At 39.5% G+C, this 15,926-nt stretch overlaps 2 protein-coding genes across 2 annotated transcripts in view; one reads left to right on the top strand and one right to left on the bottom strand.

The window, feature by feature from the left end:
• Positions 1-471: 471 nt before the first annotated feature.
• On the bottom strand, positions 472-2,334 carry C10H12orf77 (chromosome 10 C12orf77 homolog). Its single transcript, XM_032646968.1, is given in 3 exon segments — positions 472-556; positions 909-1,039; positions 2,296-2,334. Coding segments are annotated over 3 exon segments (255 nt in total).
• Positions 2,335-9,147: 6,813 nt separating this feature from the next.
• The window catches only part of LOC116760037 (lymphoid-restricted membrane protein), a 43,025-nt gene continuing 36,246 nt past the window's right edge, over positions 9,148-15,926 (top strand). Inside the window, exons 1-2 of the mRNA XM_032644242.1 lie at positions 9,148-9,721; positions 10,630-10,743. Of these exons, the coding sequence (XP_032500133.1) occupies positions 9,148-9,721; positions 10,630-10,743 (688 nt within the window). The remainder of the gene's footprint in view (positions 9,722-10,629; positions 10,744-15,926) is intronic.

Raw genomic sequence — 15,926 nt, 5'->3', positions numbered from 1 at the left:
TGAGTCCCTTAGATCAACCAGAGATTAATTCCAGAGATCCAGCTACTGGCTAACGTCTAGCAACATTAAAGATTGCATTAGAGGGACTTCCCTGGAGGTCCAGTGGTTAAGACTCCATGCTTTCACTGCAGGGGGCATGGGTTTAATCCTTGGTCAGGGAACTAAGATCCCATGTGCTGAGCAGCACGCCAAAAAAAAAAAAAAGAAAATTCGTTAAAAAATTTTTGAAAAGACTGCATTAGAGAGAAGGGGATATATGTTATTTGAATAGTTTTTTTTTTTTTACCTATTTACGCAACAAGATTTAATTTCCTTGAAATGTAATTTTGAAGAGTTGGGGATGGCATTTCTTAAAGGTTCTCTAATTATAGCAAGACAGAGAGTTGTTTTCAGGTCTGGCAATACCAGGGGCCCTGTCTGGTCAACCTACCTTAAAGGGAAATGACTTGGCAAGGAAACATGTTATCCATCCTACGTGCAGTATATCCAAAAGCCAAAGCCCCATCTTGGCTCTTTTGGGGTAAAGTCTGCATTTTATCCCTTTGTACTCCCTCCCCTGTTAACAAAGCATGTTTTCAGGGCTGGAGAAGCTGTTTAGTTATATGCAAATACTATGTCACTTTACATAAGGAACTTGAGCATCCACAGATTTGGGTATCCAAGCAGGTCCTGGAACCAATCCCCCATGGATACCCAGAGGCGACTGTATTCTGTTAGAATCAGCCCAAGGCAAACAATAAAAAGTGATGAAATAAATAAGTGATAAATAATAAGTGATGAAATAACATGTTTATTCAATTCATTGCAGAGCCATTGGAATTTATTCAGATTATTCCTGAATAAATTCAGGTTACTCGTTTCACTGCTCTGAGAAACATCAGGTATGAAACATTCATTTGGAGGAGGAAGAAAGAGTAGAGTTTGCCAGACAGGTGATACAGTCTAGTGGATTCAGAATTTGAATATTATTTCTGGCTCTGCCACTGGCTTCCTTTATGACTAGGAGGAAAATCTCTCTGGGTGTTGCTAGTTTCGGTATCTGTGGATTGATAAGAAGATCACAAGCGTGGATGTTATAAGAGAGTTCATTTCATGGGAAATTAAACAGGGCAAGTCTAATGAGAGGAGTGCGTTAATTAGTTATTTCTGGCACTATTTTGTGCTTTAAGAGGACATTTAATATCCGAATAAATACACTGAGTTTCAGAAAGTGTATCATACATATGTTATCTCATTTAATCCTTGCAGTAAACTCAGGAGGTCATTCATAATATTGATGCAATTTTGCAGACGAAGAAACTGAGGCACAGAGAATTAAATATCAATACTTTGTCACAATGTATGGACACCAAGGTGGGACAGTGGAGGGGGCGTGGTGGGATGAATTGGGAGATTGGGATTGACATATATACACGAATATGTGTAAAACAGATAACTAATAAGAACCTGCTGTATAAAAAATAAATAAAATAAAATTCAAAAAAATATAGAATTTTTCTTTATAATGTACTATCAGAGACCACTTTGGGTATTCAATGTTTTCCCTAGTGGGCAGAAGGGCTAGGATTTGGCCCAGGTTATTTGAAACTAGAGCCCCAGTTCTTAAGAACTACACTTCCTCTCCCTCTTGCCTGGTGACAGAAATGATGATGACCCACAAGCATAGGAGCATATATAAAAATCTTGATATTCCAAAAATAGATTTTCAGAGCATCCTATGCAGAGTGGGGGAAGAGAGAAAAGAGGGGAGAAGTAGGAAATCACCGATGCTAAGGTCTGTGAAGCATGTGATTAGGGACTGCAGAGGTCGGGCTGGGGAAGCACCACAGGTAGTAAGTGAACCTACCAGTTTGAGAACAAAATGTTCCAGTTATGATGCTTCGGGTTGTACATTTGGAACCCTGATTCTGGTTTGCTTTTGTTTGTTTGTTTTGTGGTGGGTTTGTTTTGTCCTGTTTTTAAGATGCTTGTCACAGCTGAATATCATTTCCTTGGTTGGGAAATGGCGTTATATGAGGTTTCGTTTATTTCTGAATCTGCCTGTGTCCTCCCTACTTAAACTTACATTTTTTGCGCTATTCCACCCCCTCCCACCTATTTCACGGTTCCATCAGGCTGTTTACCCAGTGCTGCCAAAACAACAAGCTTAATCTCACCACTAGGCTTTACTCAGTCTCGCCCCACCTCACAGGTGTGTCCAAGCCCCTGTTATGCAAAATAATGTATTATTTAAAGCCCAGCTTATATCCCACCTACAATACTTTATAATGGCTTCTTAACCCACATTGAACTCACCCTATCCTGACGTCCCTTGGAGCTTAATGTACCACTCATCTACTTCTTTGCTCATTTACTGCAGTTTGCATAATTTATATGCTGTGTCTTCCAAACCAGATAGGGTCCCATAAAGGATGCAATGATTAATAGCATTAATCTTTGAGAAACCATACGGCATTTGGCCCAATAGAAACATATGAAATTTAATTTAAAAAGTGACTTTTCGGGCTTCCCTGGTGGCACAGTGGTTGAGAGTCCACCTGCCGATGCAGGGGATGCAGGTTCATGCCCCGGTCCGGGAGGATCCCACATGCCGTGGAGTGGCTGGGCCCGTGAGCCATGGCCGCTGAGCCTGCGCGTCCGGAGCCTGTGCTCCGCAACGGGAGAGGCCACAGCAGTGAGAGGCCCGCATACCGAAAAAACAAAACAAAATAAACAAAAAAAAAGACTTTTCATCCTGATTAGAGAGTATATTCTAGATGATCTTCATTTTGTGATAGCGTGATTACGGGGTGGCGAGCACACTACGGCGCCGATCCTCAGCAAGCTGTAGTTAGTCCCCAGCCTCCCCGTGCCTTTCCTCACGCCCATACGCCCGTGAGCCTCGCCGAACCCGAGAGACAGGTGTAGCTGGTGAGTGGCTTCCCTCTTCTCCAGCCTTTGTGCCTCACCTCGCTCCATACCACCTGGCAGACGTTAGCTCCACCCACATCATCTGATCCCACAGGCCTCTCTCTCCATTTCCAGTTCTCAGAAGACGGTTCTTGGATGCTGGTGAAGGGAAGTGAAAATAAGGTGGTGAGTTTTCCCGGAGCAAATAATGAAACTTTGGCTGATGGTGGCTCTTAGTCATCGAAAGTCAAGAAAATCCTTCCCTAAACAGGGAAAAGCAACCCCAGATGTAGCTACTGTATTGTCTCCAGTTCGATGTGTTTGTTGTGAATGAGACAAACCTCCAAACTTGATACACGGAGGTTCAACAGAGCTCACTGAAAATTTGAAACAACTGTAGGAAAAAAACCCAAAACACTGAAAACATTGGGAGAAAAGATGAGTAGCTGAAAGCGATAAAGCTAGCTTCCCCAAAAACGTTTTTTTGGAAACAAATCCCAGAATTGTTTTCAGAGGGTAAAGCACTGAGTTGTTGTCTCTAGCCTTGGTCATTTGGAATGTGTGTTAGTAGAAAGTGGTCATGTGGTTTTGTAGACTGTCAGAATGTGGGAACACCCGAATTCTTGGAGTTAGAGATATATCATAGGTTTTTCCCTGGTCTCTGAGAAGAAAACCAGACTTCTTATAATAAGGACTGAAACAGAAGAACACAGTTTTCAGAAGCATAATCTGTGACTGTGCTATTTCAGGAATGGTTCCAATATGAGATGTTTATAAGCTTGGTATGACCCAGACAAGGAGCTTAATATAACAAGGTTAAGTAAGTGGTGGGAGGAGATGCTTCCAGTCTCACCAGCTTGCAATTATTAGAAATGAAAAAGGTTTGTAGATGGCAGACTCACTGAGCATTTACTAAATCTGGGACTTGTGGTTTGCAAATCATTTTGATTAACAGCTGCTACCATCTATCTAGAGAGGGTGGGGAAAAGTGTTATTATTTTATCACATTATATACTAGTCACAAAGAGACTAAAAACAGTGTGATTTGGCAAATATAAAGTTTACTGGTTAAGTAGAAATCCATGCTCTGCTCTCCCACTGGTCTCCCTAAAGATGAGTTTCCTGGGAACATCTCAGTGAACAGATGTTTCTTCTTATGTGTCAATAAAGAGTTTACTGGCATCTAACTATGGAGAACAGTATGGAGGTTCCTTAAAAAACTAAAAGTAGAACTACCATATGACCAAGCAATCCCACTACTGGGCATATACCCTGAGAAAACCCTAATTCAAAAAGAGTCATGTACCACAATATTCATTGCAGCTCTATTTACAATAGCCAAGACATGGAAGCAACCTAAGTGTCCATCAACAGATGAATGGATAAAGAAGATGTGGCACATATATACAATGGAATATTACTCAGCCATAAAAAGAAACGAAACTGAGTTATTTGTAGTGAGGTGGATGGACCTAGAGTCTGTCATACAGAGTGAAGTAAGTCAGATAGAGAAAAACAAATACCATATGCTAACATATATATGGAATCTAAAAAAAAAAATAATGGTTACGAAGAACCTAGGGGCAGGACAGGAATAAAGACGCAGACATAGAGAATGGACTTGAGGACACAGGGAGGGAGAAGGGTAAGCCAGGATGAAGTGAGAGAGTGGCATGGGCATATATACACCACCAAATGTAAAATAGATAGCTAGTGGGAAGCGGCCACATAGCACAGGGAGATCAGCTCAGTGCTTTGTGACCACCTAGAGGGGTGGGATAGGGAGGGTGGGAGGAAGACACAAGAGGGAGGAGATGTGGGGATATGTGTATACATATAGCTGATTCACTTTGTTATAAAGCAGAAACTAACACACCATTGTAAAGCAATTATACTCCAGTAAAGATGTTAAAAAAAAAAAAGTTTACCGGCATCTAATTGTTAGTAAAGGACTCTTTTGGCAAAAGGAGCCCCTTGTTTATCTATCTACATAAACATATGTATTTACATTTTTTACATACATTAATTAAGGGTTTTGCCTTAATTAAACCACCAAGTGGAATTCACTTAGGTTGAGTCATGAAAGATTTGCCTGGATTTCATAATTAATTAACAAGTGATTGTTAAAATAAGCCTACTTGATCTTAAGTTTGGAAGTTCAACATTCAAGCAATAACTATTAGTAAAGGGAGAAGAACTTTAAATGGTTGTTAAAGAAAAGATAATTACATTGTCAACATAATCTTTTTTGAGTCAGAGTTTGATTCAGAAATCTTTCTAAAAATCTTCAAGGATGTTATTTTTGTATCGCTGTGTAAATCTTGTCTTTCTTTGCAAAGAAATCCAACTGTTTTCTTAGTGACTGAAGAATATGGATATTGAAAACACAAATTATGCTCTAATATTTTTTGTAAATTCCTAAGGCATATGAGATAGTGTCTATGTTATATATACATGGTGAATTTATTCTAATCTATTGAAGACTTCTTTAGGAACTCAGAACAAATGTAGAAAATTTTCTGTAAGTCTCAAAGAGTGCAAATGTCTTAGAGATTAATGTTGAACTCTGTAGTTACATTACTGGCGAGAATAATCTTACTTCAGATAAGAAATAAATCACACTTGTTTTATAGATGTTGCCATGCATTAGAGGTTTTTAATTACTGCTTTATAGTTCTGGATCAGGGAGATGGTTGAAACGTGTTGATTCAAGAGCTTTGCTACATACAACAAGGCAATTCAGGCAATAATAATAACGGGACTCATTCTAGAAATGAGAACAATGGGATATAGGTAAAACAAGAGGAGAAATAAAGAAATAAAATTAGTGAAATAACTTGTTTGGATAATCTCTAATATTTTATATTACATTTATCTAATGTGAATCTAAATAGACATTCCTACAGCAGATTTATGATTCCACTTAATTTTCTGTTTATACCCTTGGATTTAGCAAACAATCCGTATAACACTATGCACAGTGCATGACACATAATAGATGCTCCCAATTTTTCCCTGTCCTTCCTCCCAAACTAGGATAACCCCTATTATATACTCTCATAGCCCCTAGCACTTTTCTTTCCTAGTGTGTAATTATTTATTATCTCTAGGCTTTAGGGTTGTTAGATTTAGCTAGTTAGAAATGCAAGATACCCAGAGAAATTTGAGTTGTAGATAACCAACAAATAATTTTTCAGTATAGATTTTTCCTGTGCAACTTTTTGATGCCTGCGACATACTTACACTAAAAAAATTAGCCATTGTTTATCTGAAATTCAAACTTTATTCAACATCCTGGACTTAATCTGGCAATTTTAGTATCTTATTTGTTTGTTTGTTTTTTTTGCGGTCCGGGGGCCTCTCACTGCCGTGGCCTCCCCCGCTGCGGAGCACAGGCTCCGGACGCGCAGGCTCAGCGGCCATGGCTCACGGGCCCAGCCGCTCCGCGGCATGTGGGATCCTCCCGGACCGGGGCAGGAACCGGCGTCCCCCTGCATTGGCAGGCGGACTCCCAACCACTGAGCCACCAGGGAAGCCCAGTATCTTACTTGTTTTTATCTGTAGCTCTCACAGACCAAAAATTTTAGGAGAGCAGATATTCTGTTTTGCTTGTCATTGTGCCACCCATATCTGCACTGGGTTTAGCACATCTTAGGTACTTAATAGATATGGCTTGAATGTCTAAAGGAATGAATGGTATGGAGTACAACTGAGGTTCAGAGAATTTAAAAACAAAAGAAGCCATTGGGATTTCTACAAGTGTACCATCTTTACATAGTAAATATTCAATCACCTAAAACAAATAAATAAGGAGGAAATTCCTTGTAAAAGAGAGACTCCAAGCAACCGATTCTACTAGTACAGTTAACCTTCGGTTTTTAATTTTCAGTTAGTACTCTTTCAATGACAGTTATTGCACAAAGCAAGTTAGGCTTGTATTTTTTTAAGTGTTTTGGCAGATTGCAGTAAATCTTTTCTGCCAGGATCTAAAACTAAAAAAAATGTTTGGACAGGACGGACAGGAGACCGTGGAGCAGGGCTCACTTAGGTGAGTCATGGACGTTTAGAAAACAGATGGTAGGAGGAGAAAAACGTCTCGGAAAAGCAGATAGAAATGTAGTGTCTAATATACTCGGAACATTCATCTGGATCAGTCACAAATGCCCACAGAGGGAGGCTTTTCAATGGGGCTCAAATAGCATCCCACATAGAGGTTCACAGATGTTCTTAGGCAGACAGATCTAGGAGCCTGAGGTTCAAGTTCTAGGGCTTCGGTTAGCTCCAAGCTCAACCTGTCCCTCAGTTCACTGGCTCTAGAAGGGAAAAACAGTCACATCACATTGAGAACACTGACAGATACTTAGCCAGTCTTTAAGAGGGTCTTTACTTGATACGGGGAAGTCAGATGGCTCCTTCCGTGTCCCCACCACAACCAGCCGTAGATTTGGAATGCCTGTATTCTCAGGTGAATTCTCTTCTGTCATTACCACTACTTCACTGCCAACCTCCCACCTGAGCAATGAGAAGCTCCCATTTGGATAGGGGAAATTCTCCAGAAAGACTAGTAGCTGCAAGTCGTTGAGAGTCAACACTCACTGCAGCTGGGGGACAAGTCCACAAGCCTTGTAATTATTTGTATTACATACAACTGTGGATTATCAGCAATGCCAACAATAACGTATTGAGTATCTAAAAGAGAATCACATCACGGCTTTTGAATACAAGAAATTAAAAGTGTTATTGAGGAGACAATGTACATACACATTTGAAACAGTCCAAGACAAAATCTAATTAAATGACAGCATGTACAGTGCAGTTATACATCCTAGGAGAGAACAGAAAGCTTGAGTTCGTTGAGTATACACTGATTCCAAGATTTTAATAGGGCAATGTGTTTCAGGCTTGGCATTGAAAGATAAGCCTTGAATAGACAGAGAGGAGGGTATTGTCAATTGACAACATAAAGGTTCGAAGATGACCATTACCTTAAATAGAGAAGGATTCTGTTGATGGAAACTTCATTAGCTGTAGCTGGTGGCCAACATCTTGAGGTAAAATGAGCCAGATTGAGAAGATTTTGAGTATCTTCTTCTTCCCAGTCTTTCTAAATGCCCCTTTGTTTATTTTCTTTTAGGGGACTTTTTAAAAAGAGCCCTGAACGGAAATTTTTGTTAAGGTTCTAAAAATCATAACTTTCAAACTTTTTGTAATTATTCAACTATTTGTTTATAACTATTCAAGGTATTGTAACTCTTTGCATAGATTAAATTTTACCAGTTTAGGCAAAATTTTGGATTTGTTTCCAAGTTCTTTAATTACTATCTTATAAGAAGTGAGATCATGCTTTTTTTTTTTTAAAGGTCATATATGCTGCCATTAAATAAAATGATGCTGCACTCAGACCACCTTTGGCACAGATCTTAGAGATGTGACCAATAGAAAATTACTTGACCTTTTTGAGACTTAGTTTTATTATCTGTGAAAAGGGGATATTTCTACATATCTGATGGGGTTTGTGTGAAGTTTAGACATAATACATGTAAAATGCTCAATAAAGGGGATATTTATTAAGTTCTCAATAGCTGAGAATCAGAATAGGTACTCAAATGGGAGCTTTCATATCATCACCATCATCATATTTGACATATACATGAAAAGCAATGTGGTTAGGGGTCCTCTGGAGCAGGAATAACTGGGTTCAAATCTGGACTCTGGAACTTATCTAAGGTGACTCTGGGTACGTCCCTATTCTCTCTGTGCCTGAAAATGGAGCGAATAGTAATGCTTGCCTCATAGAGTTGTTCTGAGGATGAATGAGTTGATACATATAAAGAACTTAGTACCACGCCTGGCTCATGGGAAATACTTTATATATGTGAGCGGTTATTATTTTCTAGAAATTTGAGGGCCAAAGTTAGACATGCGGAAATTTGTTTAAACAACAAGGACTTACTGTATAGCACAGGGACCTATATTCAATATCTTGTAATAATCTATAATGGAAGAGAATCTGTATAACTGAATCACTCTGCTGTACACCTGAAACTAACACACCATTGTAAATCAACTATACTTAAATATAAAAAAGCAGTTGTTTAAAGATAGCTGTTTAAAGGCATCTTGATCCCACCAAAGTCGGTTTGGGAATAAATAGCTATTGCTACATTGTTGTTAGGACAATGCTAACTTTGAAAAACATGTCTACTTTTGCCAGTACTTTATAGCCACTTCCTCTGTCTCATTGGAGGAAAGTCAACAATGGCCTCTGTCAAGAAAGCAACTGAGAAGCGGCATAACCCGGTGCAAAGCATCTGTAGAAAAATCCAAGCCATCCAAAAGAGAGAAGAGAGTACAAATCCCATCCAACAGATTATCAGATACCAATCTAGCAGGTTTGACAGTCCACAGACTAACCCCAAGAAAGACTTTGAAGAGGTACTGAAGAAAATGATGACTGCTGCCATTCCTCTGCCCGACCCTCGCTCCTCAAGCCCTGAGAAAGTTGGTGCCTTTACTTCACATCCTCAACGAGCGTCTCCAAGAACCCCATCCATCTCTCATCTCAGCTCTCCTGAGTATGCCACATATTCTCTTATCCTCACAAGCTCGGAAAACATCTCAAGGCCTAGATCACAGAGCTCCCAGAATTACACATCTTTGATACCGCAGATCAGAAAAAGGGAACTCTTCTCTAACAAGGATTTGAAAAACTGTTGTAGTGAAAATGATTTTAGCGCCTTAACCCTCGACTTTGATTCCACCTCTAATCAGAGCTCCGAATTTTTTACTCCTCAGGATTCAGTGGTGAAAAAATTATCTCTGAATGAAGAGGGTAAATATTCATCTTTTAATATTTGTTCTTCTGATAAAGCCTTGAGCATATCACTATGAGAATACCTGAACTAAAATGAAATACCAGTGTACATTATCGAAACTTGGAGGGAAGCATCCATCTTTCCCTTGAAATTGTTTTTTACTCTCTTAAAAAACTCTTAGATGTGAAATATAAGTATTTTCTATGCTTTCAATTATAAACCTGATAGAAATTCTAGATTGTATTTACAATCATAATCATTGGCATTTCTCTGCTGACCTGAAAACAAACTTTCTCTTGGGCAAATTAGAATGGCATGATGGGAAGACATAGATACAGGGGAGCTAAAGTTCCAACATGCCTTGCTGAAAACTACCATTTTAGCATTTTTTGTGTTTGTGAGAGTAAAACATGTAAGAAAATGTAGAGCCAATAAAGTAGACCAGGGGAGAATGTAAATTTTGGAGGCCAATTTCAATGAAATTTTGGAATTCTATTTAGAGGATTGCTTACAGAGTCCCATATGTGATAGGCCCTGAAAAACAAAACAATGTAAAATGGCACATTTTCTGTAGAGCTAATTTTTACGTTCCCTCTATTTTTCCTTAAAATATTTCTATTTGTGCTACACTATTTGCTTTTTCACAGAGTGCTTCTAACGTTACAGGGCAGTAAAGCTCATTTCCCTCTTCATCATCTCTCCTTTTATTCTACCTTTATAAAACTTATAAGGAAAGGAAAATGAATAATCAGAGACCCTTCAAGACCACTTTTTCTGCTTGATCTATTCAAGTTAAGTAACCAGTATTGTGGACTGCTCTTTATTTAAATATGTTTTCTTGTTAAAATTAAAACAAAAAAAAATGAGCAATTAAGCATATTAGCACAGAAAAGCATCTGGATATGCAAACTTTTTCTTCTCCTAGGGTGGAAACAAGGAACTGATGATGGCAAGGAAGATGTAACCTATAGCAATAACAGGACCTGTGAAGAGGAGTTGCTTACAAGTATTTTTAATGCATGTGACACCAAATGCAGAGGTCAGTCGAAAATTATCTGCTCAAATGTTCGGTGGTACTCATCGCGTCATTGTAACTTTCTATTGCAAGAGAAAGGGAAATGGCTTATGTGTGGTGCTCTGTGCATCTGTGTCTACACACGTGGTGGGTACAACCTAATTTGGGAGGAAGAGTGGCCGTCTAGAGGTTGGTTAATTTCTTTGTACCTGTTTTACATATTTTACAGTGTCTTGAATGATTTTATTGAGCTTATCAACTGATTTACCAGCTGCAATCATTGACTGGAACTACTTACCTCTCATAGTTGTTTCCTCACAAGAGATATATACTTCATACATATAAAACTGCTACACAAATTTAGCTCAAATTTTTGAGTTAATTTTAGATTTTCAGTTCTGTTTGTCTTAGAGATGTGTTCTTTTTAAAATTTCCGCAATTTTTAGCATGTAAATGGCTTGTGATCACTGTAATAAAATTAATAATAGATAGAAAAGAAGGGAAAAAACTCATCAGTAATTCTGTTTCCCTGAGTAAGCATTGTTAATGGTTTGTTGTATAACCTTCCACAAATTCCTTGGTCAATATGGTTTTGTTTTATTTGGATTAAAACTTCTTTATTATAGAACATTACAAACATATACAGGAGTAAAGAGGTATAACCCTTATAATGTAAATAGTGTCGTAGATAATGATGTCTCATTTCTAGCCCCACCCACTTTCCTCTCCTCCACTCTGGATTAGTTTGAGACAAATCCATGACATCATATTATTTCACCTGTAAATATTTCAGTACGTTCAAAAGATAAAGACTGACTTCAGACACAACTATACAATGTCATTTTTATGACTAAAAAGGTGACATACTTTCTTATTATCAAATATCTTATCGGGGCTTCCCTGGTGGTGCAGTGGTTGAGAGTCCGCCTGCCGATGCAGGGGACGCGGGTTCGTGCCCCGGTCCGGGAAGATCCCACATGCCGCGGAGCGGCTGGGCCCGTGAGCCATGGCCCTGAGCCTGCGCGTCCGGAGCCTGTGCCCTGCAACGGGAGAGGCCACAACAGTGAGAGGCCCACGTACCGCAAAAAAAAAAAAAAAAAAAAAAAATCTTATCAGCATTTGTTTTCTCATTTGTGTGAGAAATTTATTTTTTCTTAAACAGTTTAATTGTTCCAATCAATATCCAAGAAAAGTTTGTTCATTGTTATTGGTCGTCTAGCTTCTCTCTATTTCCCTTCCTATTCTCTCTTTTTTGTATTTTAAGGTATTTGTTAATGAAACTGATTCTTTTATCTCATAGTTTCCCCCAGTCTGAATTTTGGTGATTGTGTGGTCTTAGAAACACAACCTGTTTCTTTGTCCCCTACATTTAGAGGTTTGATCAGATAAAAGTTTTGTATCTCCTTTTGGCAAGATTCCGCATAGACGGTGTATATATTTTTATCAGAAGACAGAACTATTTGAGGATGAAGGCCTAGATTTATTCTTTCATTAGGTGTTGTGAAAGGTGATAGTCTATTATTCCTTCCTATTTTATCAGCTGGAATATCTATAAAAAGAAACTCTACCCTGCCTAGCAACTATTTGGCTGTGGCTGAGTCTTGTTTCCCAAAGGAAAGGCAGGATAAAAGCTTGATTGTGCTTCTGATTGAGAGTGAATTGCAGATATTGTGCCTTTTTACCCCTAAGTACATCAGTGTGTATTTCCTACAAAGGACATTTGCTTGCATGACCACAGAATGATTGTCAAAATTAGGATATTTAACCTTGATACAATATTATTATCTAATTTAAAAGTCTATATTCAAATTCTGTCAATTTTTCCCAATAATATTCTTTATAGATTTTTTTGTTTCCATGTCCAGGATCGAATTCAGTTGTCACATCTCTTTAGTCTCCTTAAATCTGGAGGAGTTCCTCGATTCCTTGTCTTTTATGACCTTGAAATTTTTGAAGAGTATATGCCAGTAACTTTGTAGAACGTCTCATATTTCCTCTTTTTTTTTTTTTTGTTTTTTGGGTTTTTTTTGCAGTACGCGGGTCTCTCACTGCTGCCGCCTCTCCCGTTGCGGAGCACAGGCTCCGGACGCGCAGGCTCAGTGGCCATGGCTCACGGGCCCAGCCGCTCCGCGGCATGTGGGATCTTCCCGGACCGGGGCGCGAACCCGTGTCCCCTGCATCGGCAGGCGGACTCCCAACCACTGCGCCACCAGGGAAGTCCATGATATCTCCTCTTGATTATTCAGGTTCTACATTTTTGCAGGCACACTACGGAAGTGATGTTATGTTCTTCTCCGTACAATATTTCAGGATTTTTAACTTTGATCACTTGATTAGTGTGGTGTCTGCCAAATATCCCTATTGTAAAGTTACTATTTTTCCTTTATAATGGCTATAAAAAAATCAATCAGTCGATCTAAGAAAGAAATGGAAAATTTTATTCGAGGCAAATTGAGGATTATAACTCAGAAACAGCCTTTCCGAAAGCTCTGAGAACTGTTCTGCCTGTTAAAGATCAAAGCACATTTTGAGACAGAGGGCTGTACATTCAACGACATATTACTGACAGTCTACACAATCCAGATCTAAGCATGCAAAGCGAGTAGTTGTTCGTGGGTCATCGTGGGTCATCGTGGCTCCTTACAAGATTAAGAAGGAAGGTTATGTCCTACGGATTTGTCTTACTGTTGCTCAGAGAATGTTGCTCTTTTTGGTTGAGCAGGTATTTCTGCTGATGGGGATGTTTGGGATGCATAATGTAGATACACAGTGCACAGTAGAGGGTAGAGAGGAGGCCAAAGAGCAGAGGAAATATTTTATGTTTAAATTTTCCTTGACTTGCCTTAGAATATGAATTTTTATTTCATCAGTAATTAATAAATATGGGAAGATACTTTGAATCTATGTAAACATTCTGTTCGTCATCAAACTTTCACTCACTAGTTTTAGCATCTGTGATATTATGATTTATTATAAGTAGTATATATTTGGTCTTTGTCCCATTTGTGGCACAGAGCTCCTAAAACCATTACAATTTCCTAAGTGATGAGAGCAATAAAGGTGCCTTTTTTATGTTAATGAAATGACTTTTGGACCCCACCTTAGGATGAGGGCTAGTTGCCAATGGAGCCAATCATGTGATTAGGTGGTTGGAACTTTCGGTCCCACTCCCCAGACCTCCAGGGAGGGGAGAGGGGATGGAGATTGAGTTTCATCACCAATGGCCAATGATCTAATCAATCATGCTATGTAACGAAGCCACCATAAAAACCCAAAAGGAGAGGTTTGGAAAGCTTCCACGTGGAGATTTGGAAAGTGTGGCATGCTGGGCAGAGCACGGAAGCTCCATGCCCTTTCCCCATACCTTGCCCTGTACATCTCTTCCATCTGGCTGTTCCTGAGTTATATCCTTGTATAATAAACTGGTGATATAGTTAAGTAAAAATTTTCTTTGAGTTCTGTGAGTTGCTCTAGCAAATTAATGGAACACAAAGAGGAGTCATGGGAACCTCCAATCTATAGCTGGTCCATCAGAAGCACAGGTGATAACCCGGCCTTGAATTGGTGTCTACAGGGGGTGGGGTCAGTTTTGTAAGACTGAGCCATTAACCCATGGCTCTGACACTATCACCACATAGGTAGTGTCAGAATTGGGTTGAACTGTAGAACACCCAGTGTCTCGAGAATTGCTTGGATGTGTGTATGTTGTGGGATGGGGTAGGAGGGAGGGGGAAGAACCCTACACATTGGAATTGGTGATCAGAAACATAGCATCTACTGATATTTCTTGCCTAAATCAATTCTTACCATGGTGTTGCCAAATAGAAAATTTTCAATTTCCAATATTCTTTCTATATTTTTTACTTGTCAATCTATCATCAGGGTTTTACCATTTCTCTAATTAAATGAATTAATATCACTATGAATTTCTGGATTCTTCTTAATTCAATATATATAATCTGTTACTATCATTATTTATTTTTTTATTTTTTTTTGCGGTATGCAGGCCTCTCACTGTTGTGGCCTCTCCCGTTGTGGAGCACAGGCTCCAGATGCGCAGGCTCAGCGGCCATGGCTCACGCGGCCCAGCCGCTCCGCAGCATATGGAATCTTCTCGGACCGGGGCACGAACCCATGTCCCCTGCATTGGCAGGCGGACTGTCAACCACTGCGCCACCAGGGAAGCCCTATCATTATTTATTTTGATGCTCAAATTGTCCCAGAGTTGGCCGGCAAGATATCCTTTAAGCTGGCTCCTATGTCTGTCTGCATTGTCCCCATCTTTCTTTGAGCATCTCATTACTTCCTGGAGCAACCAGGTGTCCCAGGTACTAATAATTTTGAGACATCCCCATCCTTTTTAGTAGCTTCCTTGTTTTCCCTAGTATTATAAAAGTTTTTAGGCTTATCTCATATATTTCCTGTCCCAACCTTGGAATCAGTTATTTCTTCAAGGATCCATGGTTCCTTTTAATGGGAAATAATATATAGAGACCACAGTCTGGGGGCAGGGGATGGTGGTTGTTTCTAGGCATTTTCAGTGGGCAGACCTAAGAAGTACTTGAAAATTTTGAAGATATATTGCATTATGAGTTCATAGTCTTCCTTCTAAAGCAAATTCAGGACTACAGGGTTTTTACTCATCTCATGTTCTGTATGCCCTTTTTCAACCACAGAAAATCTTGGTTCTCAGCGACACCAGTGTAAATGTTCCTTTGCTTTCTTCTACAATACATACACAATGGTTTCGGATAAGCAGTACCCAAACTACTTATGTCGTCTCCTGTCGCTGAATTACGACAAACTTGGTGGCTTGAAGCCACACACATTCACTACCTCACAATTTCTGTGCATCGGGAATTCACACATGGTTTACATGGGTCCTCTGGTAAGGAACTCACTCACAAGGCTGCAATCAAGATGTTGGCCAGGGCAGCTGTCTCATCTGTGGCTCGACTGGGGAATGACCTGCTCTAGGTGGCAGAATTTAGTTTCTTGCAGTTGTAGTACTGAGGGCTTCAGAGTCTTGTTGCTGTCAGCTGGACAGTTTCTTACTAGTTGGACCTCTAAACATAGGTAGTCCATAATATGGCAGTTTGCCTCTTCAAAGCCAGCAAGGGAATGACTCCAGCAAGATAGGCACTGTGATCTTATGTAACTTAATCATGCAATTAGATACACGTAATCCTGTCTCCTTTGCCATATTC

The sequence above is a fragment of the Phocoena sinus genome, chromosome 10 (assembly GCF_008692025.1).
Source record: "Phocoena sinus isolate mPhoSin1 chromosome 10, mPhoSin1.pri, whole genome shotgun sequence".
Classification (NCBI taxonomy): domain Eukaryota; kingdom Metazoa; phylum Chordata; class Mammalia; order Artiodactyla; family Phocoenidae; genus Phocoena; species Phocoena sinus.
The sequence above is the reverse complement of the archived record's forward strand: the minus strand, read 5'-3'. Positions and strand labels throughout refer to the sequence as shown.